The 18,799-nt window shown below is 48.2% G+C and overlaps 1 protein-coding gene across 1 annotated transcript; it reads left to right on the top strand.

Moving 5' to 3' along the window:
• Nucleotides 1–8,910: 8,910 nt before the first annotated feature.
• On the top strand, nt 8,911–9,805 carry LOC112888063. Its single transcript, XM_025954405.1, has one exon. The coding sequence runs from the start codon at nt 8,942–8,944 to the stop codon at nt 9,629–9,631; it is 690 nt and encodes a 229-aa protein (XP_025810190.1). The 5' UTR covers nt 8,911–8,941; the 3' UTR covers nt 9,632–9,805.
• Nucleotides 9,806–18,799: the final 8,994 nt, after the last annotated feature.

Here is an 18,799-nt window from a genome sequence, read left to right as displayed (position 1 = left end):
TTAAGACACCCCTGTTAACCCGAACGCCCGGAGGTGACATAAAGTGTCGGCTGGGTTGTTCTAGGGTAAGGATCATCCTAAGTGGGGTAGAGTTCTTAGCAGACCTAGTAGTACTTAAGTCTAAAGGCATAGATGTGATCCTTGGAATGGATTGGTTAAGCCTGCACAATGGCCTTATAAGTGTGCTGACAAGGTGGTACACCTGACCAACCCAGAAGGAGTGCAAGTAACCTGCCATACTCGGGGAAGTGGACCGGATCCAATGGTTTTTAGCATGGAGCCAAATTCTTGGAAGAAGTTCCAGTAATAATGAATACTCAGACGTTTTCCCGGAAGAACTCCCGGGGATGCCGCCAGATAGGGATATAGAGTTTGTCATTGACCTTGTCCCTGGAACCTCGCCTATAGCTAAGAGACCCTATAGGATGGCAGCCTCTGAGTTGGCAGAACTAAAGAAACAACTGGAAAGCTACAACAAAGTGGGTTCATTAGGCCGAGCTCATCACCATGGGGAGCTCCGGTCTTGTTTGTCAAAAAGAAGGACGGAAGCATGAGGATGTGCGTGGATTACCGCGCACTAAATGAAGTCACCATCAAGAACAAATACCCCCTTCCCAGGATTGATGACCTCTTTGACCAGTTGAAGGGAGCCAAGTATTTCTCCAAGATAGACCTAAGGTGGGATATCACCAGCTCAAGATTAAGGAAAGTGATATCCCAAAGACGGCTTTCGTCACCCGCTATGGGCAATATGAGTTTACCATGATGTCTTTGGACTCACCAATGCACCGCTTATTTCATGAACCTCATGAATAAGGTGTTTATGGAAGAGTTAGATAAGTTTGTCGTAGTTTCATTGACGACATACTTATATACTCCAAGAGTGTCGACGAACACGAGCAGCACCTACGAGTGGTTCTAGGAAAGGTTGAGAGCGCACAAGCTCTATGCCAAGTTCAGCAAGTGTGAATTTTGGCTTGAGAAAGTAGCATTTCTCGGTCATATCTTGACCGCAGAAGGAGTAGCAGTGGATCCCCGAGAAAGTCGATGCGGTCTCCAATTGGCAGCAGCCAACCAATGTTAGTGAAATCAGGAGTTTTCTCGGTTTAGCCGGATATTACCGGAGATTTATTGAGGGATTCTCCAAGATAGCCCGACCCATGACAGAGCTTACTCAAGAAGAGAAGAAGTTCACCTGGACCGAGCCATGTGAGAAAGCTTCCAGGAATTAAAGAGAAGACTAACAACCGCCCCGGTACTAACCTTGCCAGACATCCAACGGGACTTTATCATTTATTCTGATGCATCCCGTCAAGGATTAGGATGTGTCCTCATGCAAGGAGGGAAAGTAGTGTCATACGCTTCCCGACAACTCAAGCCTCATGAGCAAAATTACCCGACCCACGACTTGGAATTGGCAGCCGTAGTACATGCCCTCAAGATTTGGAGGCACTATCTGATTGGGAATAAGTGTGAGATCTACACGACCATAAGAGCTTAAAATACATCTTCACCCAGCCAGAATTGAACTTAAGGCAAAGAAGGTGGTTAGAACTAGTTAAAGATTATAATGTGGTAATTCATTACCATCCTGGCAAAGCAAACGTGGTAGCAGATGCCCTTAAGCCGAAACCTTATGGACCTAAGAATACCCACCTTCAAGAAGAGATGGCACAATTAAATGTGCACATCGTTCCCCAGGGTTCCAGACACAAGTTGAGTGTTCAACCTACTTTGGAGGATCAGATCAGAAAGGCCCAAGGTCGATAAGGACTTGATGAGAATCCGCATGCATACGGGGGAAAACAAGGCACCGGATTTCAGAGTGGATGACAAAGGAACCTTATGGTACAAGGATAGAATTTGCGTACCTAAGGAAGGAGAGTTCCGACAGACTATTATGGATGAGGCCCATAACTCAGCATATTCCATCCACCCAGGATCCACCAAGATGTATGTAGATATAAGGCAAAAGTATTGGTGGAGTGGAATGAAAGCAGATATTGCAAGATTCGTCGCCCATTGTGATACTTGTCAAAGATCAAGGCTGAACATCAGAAGCCAGCAGGATTACTACAACCCTTACCCATTCCGGTTTGGAAATGGGATGAGATAGGAATGGATTTTGTAAGTGGGTTTACCCAAGACACAGAAAGGACATGACTCCATATGGGTGATAGTGGACCGGCTCACAAAAGTCGCTCATTTCCTACCTGTACGGACCAATTATGGTGGAGAAAAGCTTGCACGGCTCTATGTGGATAACATAGTGAAGCTGCATGGCGTGCCTAGCAGAATCGTTTCTGATAGAGGGACCCAATTCACTTCCAGATTTTGGAAAAGTTTGCACAAGGCCATGGGCACCAAGTTGGACTTCAGTTCAGCTTATCACCCACAGACCGACGGTCAAACAGAAAGGGTGAACCAAATTATGGAAGATATGCTGAGAGCATGTGTCCTTACTTATGGCAAGGATTGGGAACAAAGTTTACCGTACGCTGAGTTTTCGTACAACAATGGTTATCAAGCAAGCTTGGGCATGTCACCATTTGAAGCTCTTTATGGGAGAAAGTGTAGGACCCCCCCTGATGTGGTCAGAAGTCGGAGAGCGTGCCCTGGTTGGACCCGCACTCATAAAAGAAGCGGAAGAAAGAGTGGCCGAAATTAGGAGAAACTGAAGGCCGCCCAATCCCGACAGAAGAGTTACTCAGACAAGAAGAGACGAGAAGTAAGCTTCAATCCAGGAGACTTCGTCTATCTCAAGGTTTCACCTATTCGAGGGACTCGGAGATTTCAAGTACATGGGAAACTAGCCCCTCGGTACATTGGACCGTACCAAGTATTGAAGAGAATTGGAGCCGTAGCCTACCGTCTAGAACTACCAGAAGGAATGTCTGACATACACCCAGTGTTCCATGTATCCCAACTGAGAAGATGCCTGAGGGTACCCGAAAGAGAACGGGTGACGGAAGAAGAAATAGTTTGCAAAAGATCTTCGGTACCAGGAAGTGCCTATCAAGATTTTGGACACGGTCATAAAGAGAACAAGAAACTCCGAAGTACGGATTTGCAGAGTTCAGTGGAGCAGACATGGAGTAGAAGAAGCTACATGGGAACGCGAAGATGCCCTTAAGAAAGAGTTTCCCCATCTATTTAGGAACCAGCCGAATCTCGAGGACGAGATTCATTTTAAGTGGGGTAGGTTTGTAACGCCCGCGTTTTTACCCTGTCTAAATTACAGTACAAATCACTCGCTAAAAATAATTTTCAAAACTTTTCCGTCATCAAGCTCGGATCGTTCCTAAACCCTTACCGCCCAAAACACCCCTCGACCTTTCGCTGTCTGACATCCGACATTGACCGCCAGCCTTTCTCTTTTCCTCGACCCCCGCGACGTGCCGCGTGCTCAACTCCGCACTCGCGACCGTCGCCGCGAATCCCGCCGATGCAGCTCTTTCCCCTCACGCGTCGCGTCGCGCACTCGCGAACGTCACCGCGAATCCCGCCGACGCATCTTTCCCCCCCCCCGCGGCTCGACCTCGCGCTCGCGACCGCCGCCGTAAAATCCGCCGACGCCTCCCCCCTCCTTTTCTTTTTCCTCTACCCCTTTTCCTTTTCCTTTCTCCTTTCTCCTTTCTCTGTTCCTGCTTCCTGCTCCCCTCGCTCCCCTGCATACGCAGCACGGCACCAAGCAGAGAGCTCAACGCCGGCCACCACCACCGCCCCGCCCTTTGACGTCTCCACAGGAGCTGCCTAACCCGGCCCTCCTCTGCGCACGCCGTACCCCCTTGCCGTCTTGGCGCTCGCGCTGCCCCTGCGTGCTGCGACGCCGAGCAGTGCCGGCCGCCGCGCGTCGCCTCGCCACGGGCCACCTCCCCCTGCGCCGCACGCCCCCGGGCTGCCCTTCCCCGCTACGCGCCACCACCCCGCCCTGCGCAGCGACGACCAGCGCCACCGGCCGCCCTGCGCAGCAGCACCCCGTACCACCGCCGTCCCCACCGCCATTACTGGCCGCTCCCGAACTCACCGGCCTCCACCGCGCCATCCTCTTTTCCCCCCCCCTCGCCGGCCTATAAGTACCCCACGCCACGCCCAGCCACCGCCACGACCTTCCCCCGCAGCTCTAGCCCCCCTCCCCGGCCTTGCTCCACTGCCGCCGCCAGGCCCTCCGCCCGCCGCCCCTAGCCCCCGTGGGCAGCCCGCCCCGCGCCGCCCCGACCCACGGTGAGTGGAGGAATGAGTTCCCCTCGCTCCCCTCCCCGCGTAGCCCTGCCCCCGGCCGCCGCCGTGCCCTAGGGCCGCCGGATTGGGTGGCGCCACCGGCCCCTGTTCCCCCTCCTCTGCTCTGGTAACGAGAGGAAGAAGAAAGGCACAATTGCCCTGAGCCCCCTACCCTTTTGCCTATTCCCTAAAGAACCACACCTCCCCTTAAACCCTTTTCCCAAATAACCCCCCATGCTCATCCTATTTAGTAAATAAACCCCTCCACTGCACAAGATATTTATGGATAGGTCCCTGACCCTTTTTAGAGTACCCTGGGTATTTCTAGAAATTACAATCAAGCCCTCCCCTCCCCAACAGTAATTACAAATAGGTCCTCAGGCCCTATTTCCTTCCCTAAAACCCCGTTCGGCCTATTATTTTATGCGCCAAAAATCCCCCGTTTGCCCTGAAACTTTACCACGGCATTTCTAGCATAATGACGGCCTTGCCATCAAGAAATCCCCCGCAGATATTCCTTCTACCATTGTTTCTTAAGTTATTTCCGATTCGGGCTTGTAGATAAAACCTTTATTTCTTTTTCGATATTGAATGTTTGTTTGTGTGCGCCGTAGATCACGAGGTGACCCAGGGAGAACCCGTCGACGAGCAGTACTACGAACAAGAGTCCGAGAACCAGTGCCGTGAGCCAGAACCTGAAGGACAGTACCTCGATCGGGACTTCCCGGAAGGCTTTGTGAATGGCAAGTCCAATCCCATCCTTTGATGCATTCTTATCCTAGATTTATAAATACAACCTATTGGCCTGTTTTGTAAAATGCATTGTTTTATCGCAAGACCTGGTTGGATAGCCATCCCTTGTTTGCTATAACCCTACCCCGATGACCTAGGATTTGCTCGGTTAGGCGTAAACTACATGTCAGAGATACTCGCTACCCATTATTCCTCTCAATATATCGTAAACCATGATTATAAGCGCTTTACTAAGAATAAGGGTACGAGTGTTTTAGAAGATCAGAATGGAATGCTGGGGAAATAAAAGAAAGGCTTGACCTGGCGGGATGGACGGCGTTTTCGGTGCGAAATGCCGCTTGCGTGCTTGTACCTTTGTGGTTGAGCATGAGATATCCGTCTGGTCGGTATAAGGATGAACTGGGGTGTCATCTTGCCTAACCCTTTTATCGTACAACCACTCGACCGTTGTGTGGGCAACGGCTTAGCATAAACCCCACTAGTTGTTCTACTAGCCAAAATGGAGAGCGGGTGCGTAACGGGAGACCATGGGGAAGGGATACGATCTGTGTGAGTGATATTCCGGTTATGACTTCATTGATGGGTCATTAACCCCATGGTAGCTTCTGTGTTGGCTAGTTAGATTCAGCTAAGGTGGGTAATGGCTTTGTTAGGATCCGCCGCGACATTAAGGTGTTCGTAGCGCGGTACCCTACTTGTGGGTAAAGTGTACAACCTCTGCAGAGTGTAAAAATCTATTCGAATAGCCGTGTCCACGGTATTGGGCGCGTTACGGCATGGTCACTTCAATAGATGTTTCGGGATGATTGGTTTTGTGGCATAGGTTGTTTTGAAAGTACTCGGCAGTTGCGCAGTAACCTACTGTGGACGCCGAGTCCGATGACACTAAAACTTGGATCCTTTGTGCAGGATCAACACTACTTAAGATTCGATTACTATAAAAATATTTTGAGAAAGTGTTTTTGTTAAATAAACCCTTGCATGTGTAAAATCTTGCTTTATCGCAAATAAACCCTAACCCCACTCTTGATATAACCGTGCATGTTCTCTGTTATCACCCCCTCCGCGGGTGTGGTTGGACTTGTTGAGTACCTTTGTACTCACCCTATATATATGTGGTTTTCTCAGAGGAAGACCCGGACTACGTGATCGGAAACGACGAATAAGGGTTGTGTCCGCGCCCAACTCTGCCTGTGGTGTTGGCCCTCCGCAAGATGCTTCTGCTAGCATGTTACTCTGAGCCCGAGTTGGATCCCGCGTGGGTCACGCTTTGGTGTATTACCATAGCTATTTTATTACTAGTTATCGTCTGTATCGAGTGCCCGCCTCCTCGGAGGTTTGTACGGTAATGTACCATCTGATGTAATAAATGTGTATCAGCCTCCTGGGACTGATTTGTATATCACATTTAAGTCTCCTCGGATGAGGGGACGCTTCAATTATCTTGCAATCACTATAAGGATCATGGACGGGGTCATGTGCAGTAACATGATCTAGAAGTTTACCCCGTCTGTGTTGATAAAAGTTGATAAGGTCGCAGTGTGTGGTTGTGGTGGCTAAGCGTTTGAAAGTACTAGCCACATGCCGCGAAATATGGTAAAGCGGTAAGCCTAGTACCTAAATGGCCTGGCAAATGGACATGTCTCCACCACTCGATTATTTTGGTTTCTGTTGTACACACGCACCGACGTGTGGGAGTGCGTTCTGCATAGTTGACAGGAGTACGATGATGTAGTCGCGCTACAGACATATGTCCTGCACAATTGATGTGCGTACGGTCCTGCAGTCGCTTGTGGTGGCCCTGATCCATAACCCGGAATATGAGGGAAACGGTTGCTTCGGAACGATCTTTGGATGTTCCAAGCGTGTGAGTTAGGTTTACCCTTGCAAAGTTTGAAATTCGATTCAGGAATCGTCCGTTTCTCGTGGAGATTGAGACTGCTTATTTCTTCTGCCACATAGAGTAAGAACAGTTACTTACCTAAACTCTACCTTGTTTGCCTAGTATAGGTGCTTACCTAGAATGGTTAATGAAACTAGAACCTGAAAGCTAAAATATGGAAGTTAGATCATACTCTTTGTTGCTTTTCAGCAAAAGCAAACCAGAACCTCTCAAATCCTCCATGGTCTAGTTATGGGCTAAGTATACCCAGATGACGGGTAAGCCTTGCTGAGTATTAGTATACTTAGCCTTGCTAGTTATATATTTTTCAGGTAATATCTTTGAAGACCCTACTCTTCCCCTATCTTGGCCCTGTGCTCTTCCAGATGGTTGGTCCGTGGAATTGGATCCGTCCCCGGCCAATACTGATGATACCGAGTGATGTCGTGCCCGGGCTTAGCATGACATCCGTCTTGACGACGTGTTGTAAATCATCGCATTTGTTTTCCGCTGCCAAGAACCTTAACTTTAACGGTTTGTAATAATTTTACTAAATGTGGAACTTAGTACTACTTTTGGAAACTCTTGTAATGTAATTCCCCGTGATGTAAAATATGATGGTGACTGTATCTCTGGACTCATCTTCGTGTGAGGTAACCTTATTCGATCCCGGAAGTTAGGTAGTTTCATCAGGACTCTACCCGACAGGCCAAGGGGTTACACCTTTTGAAGTACGTTGGAGCCCTTGAGAGAGGACTTGCGTATTTGAGCCGGTGTAATTCAGGTTGGTTCTGCCACAGCGCGAGTGGCCGGGGCAAGTGCGGAGGCACGACGACGGGAGGGCCATGGTGGCGGCGACAAGAGCGAAGACACGGCCGCGGCGGTGCGAGCAATGGGGTCACAGAGGTTGGACGAGTGTGGAGGCGCGACGGCGGCAGGGCCGTGATGGCGGCCACTATGGGCACGTGCGGAGGCGCAACGGCGACAGGGCTGTTGAGCAGGCGGCGAGCGCAAAGGCCCGGCCGCGGCGGGGTTCGCTCAGGCCGGGCACGTATGGAGGGCGAGCGGTAGACGTGGGGGTAGGCGCGAGAGGTGAGCTGCGGGAAGAACATATAAGGATGAGAGAGAAAGGAGAAAAAATGAGTAGAAGAAAGTAGAAACAAAAAAGAAAAAATAGAATAAAAGGGTATTATGGACATTTGATAGTTACACCAGCCGTTTTACCAAACGTTTCCAACTAGATAAGCCGGAGCTTAAAAAGCTGCTCCACCAAAAAAGCCACAGCTGAAGCCATTTTTAGAGGAAACGAGCCCACTAGTAGAGAAATGCTCAATAGTACCGGTTCTTAAAGCTCTTTAGTCCCGTTTCTTTAGTTCCGGGTCCAGCAACCGGGACTAAATGGTCTGCCAGCCCAAAAAATTAATTGGCGAAAGGACAACCAACCCTGCGCTCCATAAGATTCGAACTCGAAACCTCTTGCCGCGCGCACAACTTCTTTACCCCCCCTCCCTACATAATACATGTGACTTTGAATAGGATGCCTTCCTTTTAAACTAACCCGTAAAGGATCTTTTAGTTCCGGTAGAGTCACCAACTGGGGCTAAAGACCCTTTTAGTCCGGGTTGGAGCCACCGACCAGGACTAAAGCTCCCCGTCGTTCCCTAGCCGTTGGACCCGGGACTGAAGCCTTCACTAGTCCCGGGGCTAAAGCTGGCCGGGACAAATGAGGTGGATCAAAGAACAGAAATGGCGCTAACTATTGTTTCCAGGTTGGGGATACTCTTAAGTCTTAACCGTACCCTTCAGCAGGGGCTTATGACTTGTGGCGATGCTGTGCACACGCTCGTTTTTAAATGGCTCGTGATAAGTTCGCGATTTGTTCGTGGCATCCAACTCTTATGTCATAATGTTTGGATGCATGAACGTGTACACCACATCTATGGTGAGCAACGACACCGTTGCACGCACGCAGAGTCAATCACAACCACACTCCTATACATAAGCAGCTCACATGATCGATCATTCGGTCCCGTCTTAAACCAACATTTTGAAGCTCTGCGCCCCCATCGCTCTGACTCCGAAAAGATGCCAGTTTCCTCGTCCCAAAACCATCCTTCCTGCGTGACGTGCGGCATTCTCGGGCCATGCCGGCGAGCCCTCACGCGGCTCTTCCGCGTCCCGGCCTCCGCAGTGCTGTCCATCTGGGCCTTCCGCTTGCGCAACCTCCGGAAGTCCGCCGTAAGGATGAGCCCGCGTCGCCGCCGTCGACGCCGGACGTTCCGGTCAGTGCGCGCGGTATTCTGGCCGCTCGTCGTCCCGCCCTCGTCCACGCCGGCGGCCTCGACAGCAGAGGGCGAGGCCGTGCGCGGGGAGGTCATATCTGAGACGACAGTGGTGCACGAAACGCCGGTGCACGCGCCGGTGTCGTCCCCGGAGACGCCGGCGTACGTTAAGGTGGTGGCGCAGCTGCGGTCGGGGAGGAGCGCTGGCAGTAGCGGAGATGGCGAGGCAGAGGATGAGAAGAAGGAGGAGGCCTGCCGGAGCTTCGAGAGCTGCCTGATGGAGATGCTGGTGGACGAGGGGAAGGCCCGGGACTTGCAGGACGTGGAGGAGCTCCTGCGGTGCTGGGAACGGCTCAAGTCGCCGTTGTTCGTCGAGCTGGTGTGCAGGTTCTACGGCGAGCTCTGCAATGACATGTTCCCCGCTCCCGCGGTTGACAAAGCAGCCGTGGACGGTGGCGATGGCGAGGGCTCCGTGTCCACGTCAGGCGTTTGATCTGATCTGATCCACCTCCAAGATCGAACTCGCTGCAGTTTCTCATCAGTGTTTTTGTAGAACTAAATAAGATATTTGTAAGACGTTTTATTTCATCCATGTCTGCGTGAACCTGATCGATGCACCACAAACCAACGAGATATGATTGGTACGGTGCTTTGGCCAGAGTGAAATTAGCAAAAAAAGCATTTAATTTCGGTGGATAATCTGACAGACATAGGCTATGCAGTAATGCAACACTCTTGGTTGTTGTGGTTCCTCCAAATTCTCGTTCTCTGGGGCATCAGCATCCCCTACGCCCACCGGCCAAAAGGGGGTATTGATCAACCAGAACATTTCTGGAACCCAACAACGCGAAAGGGGAAAGGATATGTAGGGTTGGACTTAGGGCAGCCCCAACCTATGGTGTCCATAATTAGTATCCACCAGTGGAAATAAATGCTTCAGTGACGCATGATTTTTATCACTGTAAAGGTTAAATACGTCGTAAAGAAAGTTCTGTGACGAATTTTCCTTCATCAAAGCAAACGCATCAAGTTAGTTCTACGTAAAGAAAATCCTAAAAACATCACAGAACTGATTTTATCAGTGATAAAAAAACTTTCATCACGAAACCGTTTTCTTTTTATGACGAGCGAAAAAAACGTGACATAACTCCAAATCCACCAGACCATATGCCCGCTAGCCCAACCCAGACCCAAAATTAGTGATGAAAATAAACGTCACAAATCATCGCCAGCACGTGACCATAGGCCCGCTAGCCCAACCCACACCCAAAATTAGTGACAAAAATCATAAATCATCGTCATGTAGGATAGATATCTGTTTGCATTTTCAGCTGTAATATGCGAAAGGGTGCCTCGCCGGGTTGGTTAGGTGGCCTCAGTAGCACTCCTCAGGTCCTGGGTTTGACTCCCGGTGGGAGTGAATTTCAGGCTGGGGTTAAAAAATCCCATCACCTGCCTACACGCCAAAGCACATGGAAGTGGATCGGCCCGGTATCGACCTGCTCTCACACGGGGAATCGGTCAGGGCTACGTCCTGTGTAAGGGTGGGGCAGGGGTTTGAGGATTTTCTTGGTCCGGTGAGAAGGCCGAGTTTTTTTAAGCTGTAATATAAATTCAAATAGACATTCAACCTCAATATAACGTTATATAGCTCAAATCATATCATGTTCAACCAGATTACAAAGCTTTAAGCACGGGGCAATATAGAAATATCTTTGCCCTATCCCAGTCCATGATCATTCTACTCAGAAGTCACCATTGTTCTACCATGCCTATGCTGTTCAAAAGAAAAGGTAGTGAATAGCCATACAATGTTCAAAACACAAAAGCCATGTGTGTAAAGACAAAAGTTAGATGCCATCATGTTTGCTGGTTGTTGTCGATCCATGTTTGTGCCAATAGCCATGCTTAGACTTGTAGTATACCCATCCTATAAACCAAAAGAGATCATTAGGTCCTGTTTCAAAAATGTTGAACTCAACCATGTTCTTACAAGCTCAGTAGGTCGAATGATAATGTTCATTGCAAGTTTAAAATGGAACAACAATACAAATAAAAGGATCTGCATACCTTCAAAAAGTGCAGATTGACAAAGTCTGGCATGAAATGCTAATATCTTTTTAACACAATTCCAGTATTTTTTTCTATGAAACAATGCCACTAATTTCCAATACAGCTTTCTCTTCTCAGCAACATGCATTCAAGGAGACAAGCAGAGAATAGAGACAAGCTACAGATCACACATGGATTATCAAGAATAAACAAATGCTATGCAACCTATAGCATGAAAGTGACACTGCACAAATCAAAAAGCTTGAGCTTGACCGGAACATTGCGCAGGAGTAAATTAAATTGCAGCTAGCTTTGTTTCTGTCAGTACAAAGTAATCACAAACTGAAAGATAGGTGAGCTACTGGAACAGATAAACAAATAAACAGCTGCTATGCAAGATTACTCAAGGAATTGATTTCTGTCGATTCCAGGCCTTTGGATGAACAATCTGCAAGTATTGGTATTCACCCACTTGTAATGGAATATGGAAACAGAAAAGTCCATCGATTCATGATCTCACTACAATTACTGATTATAGTCAGATTAGGTTTCACACTCCAATCAATCAGTAATCAGTATGAGGGGTGGAAGTCTCACTCACCAGTTCTGTACCTCTTGCTCCGAGGATTCGCTGACTTCTCCGGAGATTTGGGGCAAGGGATGTTCTCCTGCACAAAACCAGTACAGCAGTTAGGGAAAATGGAGCTCGGCACATCACACTGTCACTGCATTGTTATTGACTAACCATGATTCAAATTTTCAGAAACCTTTGAAAAAGAAGGAAATAACTACAGCTTACAAGTGAGAGTACAGTACTAGTCAAGAACTAAAGCTTCAACAATAAAGTCAGAAAATATTAAGCCCGCGATCCTTATAACAGCACTCCACATGAGTCAACAACTATGTCTCCACATGAGTCAACAACTATCTTCGGAAGCTCAAAATGAAGTACCTCTAACAAGATCTCTAAAGCATTGCCAGTGGATCTTTGTGATCTTTCAAAGCTACAAGAGATCCACAAAACAGTACTTTGAACTAAAGCAATGATAAAGCTTGAGCTCTATAAAGTAATGCACGCTTTGCTGCTGGATCTCACTCAATTCAGTGATCACTCACATTACGAATCAGGTCCACAGGAGTACCCAATGCTGGAGCAAAGCATCCAGCTATAGTATGGTTTCTTAACGTGGGCCCATATCAGCAAGTCACCACCTTTAGAAACTAGAGTTCCCAATGCATGGTTTCTTAACGTGAGCCCATATCAAATTTTTTTTTTGTCTCTCACATTGCTCCGGTCCTTCAATCTTCTCTCTCAGATGCAGATAGCTTGGCCATGCCGGGCTTCGGCGCCACCCAAACCGGTGCCCTCAGCGAGCATGCGGGAGGTGGTGGCCGCACAGACGCATCGATTGAGTGCGTATTTTCCTCACGCAGATGAGGTAATTGTTGGTGTTTTACCGCCAAGCCCACCGAGAGATAACCCCAAGGTGGTTTGTATTGCCCACCTTTATATAGTCTAGGGGACAGGGTTACATGGAAATCCTAGCCAAATACGAGCTTAGGAGTCCTACTTGAGTACTACTCGGTCAGTTTCCATTGTTCCGACTAGTCCTATACTCCTGTACGAGTAGTTAAAACCAGTGTAGGGTGTGGGCCATGTCTCATCCCTTATCCTAGAATATGTACGCCATGTGCACAGTCCCGTGGCCCCGGGTCTAACAAGCCCCCGAGCTCTTCGTAGTCGAGTACTGCAGCCTTCCGAGTACTTCTGAACGCGTCTTCGAGTTCTTCGAACTCCAACTTGAAGGTGTCTTCCGAGTACTTGCTTGCCTGCTTCGAGGCTGTGAGTTGCTCATGCCCCGAGTAGTTTTCAAATCTTCTATTATATGGGGTGCATTGAAACTCGCACTCCATATGGAGTAACCCCCGAGCCTCAGGTTGAATCAAAGAATCAGGCTGAGGGTCAAATTAGTCTTGAATTTTATGCCCTCGTCTTCCAAAAATTTGAAAAATAAACCGGCGATGACACATGCCCCACAACCCACGAGCCTTGAATCCAATTCCCAGGATTCGAAAAACAGATCCAAAGAATCATGGTATGGGTCGTGTAAAAAATTAATAATTTGATTTGATGGTTAAAATAAGTAAATTGGTTTAGAAATTCCAAAACCCCTTTTTCCGGATAGCATCCCTGAAAAAATGGTTAAGCAAATAACTTTCCTAATGTAACCTGAAATTACCGCTCAAAATAAATCTTATCCCGAGAAAAACTATTCACACTCTGCACAGTAATTGCAGGGTCACCGCTGGTTATTTAACCGCGCAGTGACTTAGGGTTTACTCACCCTTTCACTTGTGCTTTCACTGCTCTGGCTCTTCGTCTTCCTCCGTCTCGCAGCCGCCGCCGCCACCTCTAGATTCAGATCTAGGCCAAACGTAGTTGATCTTCTCCTGTTAGGAGTAGTCGTCGAGATGACCATCCTCCTCTAGAGTGCTGCTCCATCACCCTAATCTTCAGCCCCCAAGCGCATGCGAGTGAAGCGGCTCGTGACAACAAGGATGGCCGGCAAGAAGAGCACCATCAAGACAAAGGGGAAGGATTCCCAGCCCGCCGCCACAGCGGGCGATGGGTGGAAAATAGGTAAGTGTTCTGAGGCTAACCTCAAAAGGCTAGTAGATGAGTGCTTTCTTCAACCCAAGAAAATTATCCAGTGGCGCCCTGCCACTAGTGATAAGAGGCCATACGAGAAGGCTGAAGAGATAGTTTCGTTTCAATATTTTATTGAGCGTGGGTTAGCCCTCCTGACTTCATATTTCTTGCATGATCTTCTCTTCCATTATGGCATCCAGCTCCATCATCTCAGCCCCAACTTGATTCTTCGTATCGCCATTTTTGTCCATTTCTGTGAAGCTTTCTTAAGGATAGAACCACATTTCAATCTTTTCTGCTACCTTTTTCATCTCAAGCAACAACACAACAAGAACAAAATGTACGAAGTCAGTGGGGCCGGAATCCAGCTGCGGTAGGGGATGGAAAAGAAGTACATCCCCTACAAGTTGCCGACAAGTCTGTTAGGGTGGAGGGAGCGATGGTTCTATATTGGAAACCATGACCCCTCGCTTCCCGAGAGGACCGCTGGAGCGCTCAAGATTGCCGGCGAATGGACCTTGGTGTGCCAGGACATGAGCCAAATTGAAGATCTGATCGGCATGATCAAGAAGCATAGAGATGCAGGAGTCATTGGAGCATCAGTGATATACTCGTGGGTGGGCAGGCGAATCCATCCATTGCAGAGAAGCACGCGCGATTTGGCTTTGAGTACCTTGGCCTCTCAGATCCATCTCGGTTTTCTATAGAGCGCATTGAGAAAAATGAAGCCATGCTGCGATGGGTACTCATGGGTGCTGAGACCGTGCCATATGTGCCGAGCTTGTATTCAGTGAAGAACCCTTCCAAACAGGTAGGGGTAAGTAGTCGTATCCTTCCGTAGAGTATTATTGAGACCCTTTAATCTGATTTTGTACTGACAGATCTTGAAATCTTGCTGCAAGATGATGTGAATGTCTATAGAAGCATGCCTCCGATGCCGGACATTGATCGTCCGAGTCACATGATGTTGTCAGCATTACAGGCGCCCGAAACCTCTCGACCCTATCGATCCAGTTAGTGGGGAGGAAGATGAGGGTACTAATGATGATCGTATCTTAGGGCAGAGGTGATTAAAAGGCAAGAGGACAAGGACCTCTAATGAGGACATGACATGCTTAGACATGACCATTCAAGCACTATTGGCACTGAGAATTGCTTTTCATCAAGAGGGGAAAGATGGTGAGAACATGACACTCTTGCATACAACCATTCGTTGCAAAGACAAGGTGAGCTCGTTCCTATGTATTATTTTTAGTTATTTTGATAATAGATTTCTACCTAAAGATATTATTATAATTCGAAACCATGGAGAGGATGACGAAACACATGAAGGAAGGCATGGAGGTGAAGAGGGCCAGCATTGGACGTCTAAGCCAATTGGAGGCCCAAAACAACTCAAGTTCGAGTCCACCTCGGACTCCAGGAACAGTCTGCGTTAGATTGGACGCCCAGGCCGCATACGGAGACCATTTTGGATGATCTGCAAATGGTTGGAAAGATAATTTCATAGAGATTCCAATGGCACCAGTTCCACATCCAAATTATTTCTGAGTCAACGGGAATCGTCAAAATAAGTAGATGTCCTAAATCTATCTCGGTGCTATGACGCCGTATTTTGGCCTTTCAGCTATGTATCTTGTGTGAGCCCATTAGGGGTGTGTCCAGGGGGTGTTTCACGCCCCTAAGACTATAATATCAGTAGCCGCCGCACAAGTTAGGGTGGGTTTTTTGCTTAGATTAATTTGTTATTGAACAGTCACCGTTTATCGGTTTGTGAAACCCCATATTCGAGTGCTTAATCCAAGGATTTCTGCAATTGAGTTGTGTTCTTCCTTGCCCTTGCTTGTGTTCTTGGTTCACATGCAGGGGATAGCTTTCGTGGCGAGGTCAATCGGGCTGCGCACGGTTGATAAATAGAGGGGAAGTGGTGCTGCGATTGTGGGGTTCGGGTCGTGTTGATCGGAAGCCGGATTGTTTATGTTTGTACTCCACCAAATCAAGAGTTATCCTCACCTGACGGAAGATCGGGCACCCTAGTTCCCATCAACCTCCTAGGAAGGCATGAGCTCTTCTAGTGGTGACCTTCTTCCTAGACACCCGAAGATGCCAAGAGTCGCAAGTTGGAAATGCAGGGCGAGCGCCTTGCCAGGTGATGATTGAGACGAGACACCCAGGTAGGTTTCTTTCTTGAACTTGCGAGTTCTTTTACTCGTTCTCGTTTACTGATTCGAATTGATATCTCTCTTTTCTTGAATCTTTGATACTAGTTCCCCAAACCCCAAGCATTCAAAGCAAGAGGTCGGGGAAGTAGTCGGGGACGATACTATGAGGGAGCAGGATGTGCCCTCCATCACAGTGGTCTTGTTATCAGGTTCCGCTGGGGCCATGCCGGGGCAAATGCCGCCCTTTGCTGGCACCAAGACAATGGTGACCGTCACGACTGCCTCGCCGGGGCAGATACCGCCCACGGCTGCTGAACCCGTGTTGGCGAGCACTCTAGGTGCTGCTCTAGCACCTAGGGTACTAAATGAGAAGAAATTGGCAGTGAAAAAGTCCGCATTGTCAGTATTCGAGTACTTTTACTTGTATATTGTAGGTTCGTCATTGTAGGTAACAACTCTCATTGTTGTTTCTTGTGTGCAAGCCATCCTCTGCTATGGGCTTGGAACAACCTGGCGATGCCGCGAGTGTTTTAGCCCTCGAGCCAGAGAAGGCATCTGATGCTGCGATTCCTGATACGGTGTTGGCGACCGTAGGTGACATCTAGTCGTTAGGGCTGCCCGAGGTCCCAACCCCTATCGGTGTTGAAACCGGCAGGACCGAAACAGGAGCTGGAGATGCGTCCTCGGAGATGCTTTGCAGGTGAGCCCATTGTGCCACCTCCTCCTACAATCTGCCTGTAGCCCGACTGCTTACAAGGTGCAAGGTGACATGTAACCTGCAAAAATAGCCTACCCCTGGAGATCAAGGTGCTGCAGGTTCTTCCTCAGGTGGAATCTTGGTGACTCCTCCCAAGTGGCAATATGCATCCCGACTAATCTTATTGAAGATCCAATGCTGTCGTCGGCGACCATGATGGGGTTTCAGAATACTTTCAAGGAATTATATAAATTTTCCATTGTAAGTGTCTTGTACTGATGATATCCGATTTTGCTGACTGGTATTTGGTTTTCTGACCGCTTTTTTCTGTCGCACAGACCTTGGCCAATCGATCTAGAATCAAGTCGGACAAACTCAAGGCTGTAGAAGATGGAGCCCGCCAATTATAGGAGAAAGACCGCCAGATTGGTGACGGAATCATGAAAAGTGTCGAGATTCAGAATGAATTGGACACCCTTAAGCAGGAGCGCACTCGAGAAGTCTTGCTCTTGAAGCAGGAGATACAAAATCTGTCAAACAAGAACAAGGTTCTGGCCAAAACTCACTGAGGTAACAATATGTCAACTGCTTTGCCTTGTTTTGGTGTATCCATGTGTTTTGTCTGAACTCACAGGGGTACTTCTTCTTGTCACTTGCCCACAGAACTCAATAATATAATAAGATATAAAGAAGATCTACTGCCTGACATGAAGAATTTGTTGTACCATCGCACAGATGACGTGGAGCTCCTAGCTAAACAACTTGAAGATGCTGATGTGCAACTCATAGAGTGCCTGCTGTAGATCAAGAACATGGTAGAAGAGAAAGAAACAAGAGGAAAGGAACTTGAAGAGCTCTGGAGTGCAGCGCAGATGGTCGTCGACATGGTGGATCCTCCAGATGAAGGGGTGGTTAGCGACAAGATGCTGATAGAGCGACTTCGCGAAGCCCCTCAGAAGATTATCGGCTACATCTCGGAGACCACCAAGACATATGTGGCGCACATCCTGGGACTTCTAAAGTCCTATTTGCCTGAGGCCAACCTGAGTCCACTGGTCGACGGTATGTTTGCTGACTGCTCTGAGGAAAAATTCTCAGAGTTTGTCAGAAAAGTGAAGCCAGTGGCTCATCAGTTAGTTGATAGCTTAGAATAAGAGTTAGAACAATGGATGAACCACTGAACAATCAATCTAGCTATGGGGGAATGTACATATGTTTATATTGTATGTTTGATGTACTCGGATGCTGACTACTTGAGTAGTACCGATAATCATAGGACTTAAATTCAATGCTCGTGATGCCTAGGTATGGCTACCCAGAAGGCAGCGCTTCTAGTGGTAATCGATGGTTTTGTGTTCAAGACTTAGACTCACACAGGACTTTATATGAATTATGGTTTGCTCATGTCGTGTGATAGCTTGAAGTAGTCGTGGGAGCCTCCTTGACTTTATCTTAGTGAATTGTGCCGTTGGTTCTGGTGAACCGTGTAGGCAAGTACTTGAAGAAGTCAGAGTGTTCGCAAGTACTCAATGAATTGTGGCCCTTGAGGCTGGCGTAAAAATAGTCGTCCCAAAAGGACTTGTGGCGCTAGCCCCCGAGTGCTTTTGTAGACTTAACATAGCTAGCATTTGTGTTAGTACTCATGGCCACAGCCCCTGAGTTCTATGTTATGGTGTGGAGATAAAAGTAGTCATTTGGGAATCAAATCAGGTCTTTATTGAGTAAAATATACTACACTGCAGCTGACAACTTTGTGTACAAGTTATCTAAGGGTAAAAACACCGTAGGAGCTCGATATTCCAGGAGTTTGGGGCCTCCTGGCCATCAGGGTACTGTAGTCGATATGACCCTGCCCTTGTAACTCTTGAGGCAATGAAGGGCCCCTCCTGGCCATCAGTTGAGCTTATGTAGCCCAGTCTCATCTTGGATGCGACGGAGGACTAAATTGCCAACGTTGAAGGATCTTTCTAGGATGTTGCGGTCGTGATAACGCCGAACGCGTGTAGTAAGCTAACTGGATCGAGGCGTAGTATCTGACCTCTTCTGTGGAGTCGAGTTCATGCTGTCTTGCCTTGTCTGCCTAGCCTTCTTCATACATCT

Source organism: Panicum hallii, chromosome 3, assembly GCF_002211085.1.
Source record: "Panicum hallii strain FIL2 chromosome 3, PHallii_v3.1, whole genome shotgun sequence".
Classification (NCBI taxonomy): domain Eukaryota; kingdom Viridiplantae; phylum Streptophyta; class Magnoliopsida; order Poales; family Poaceae; genus Panicum; species Panicum hallii.
Note: the sequence above shows the minus strand (reverse complement) of the source record. Positions and strands in the feature narration are given on the sequence as shown.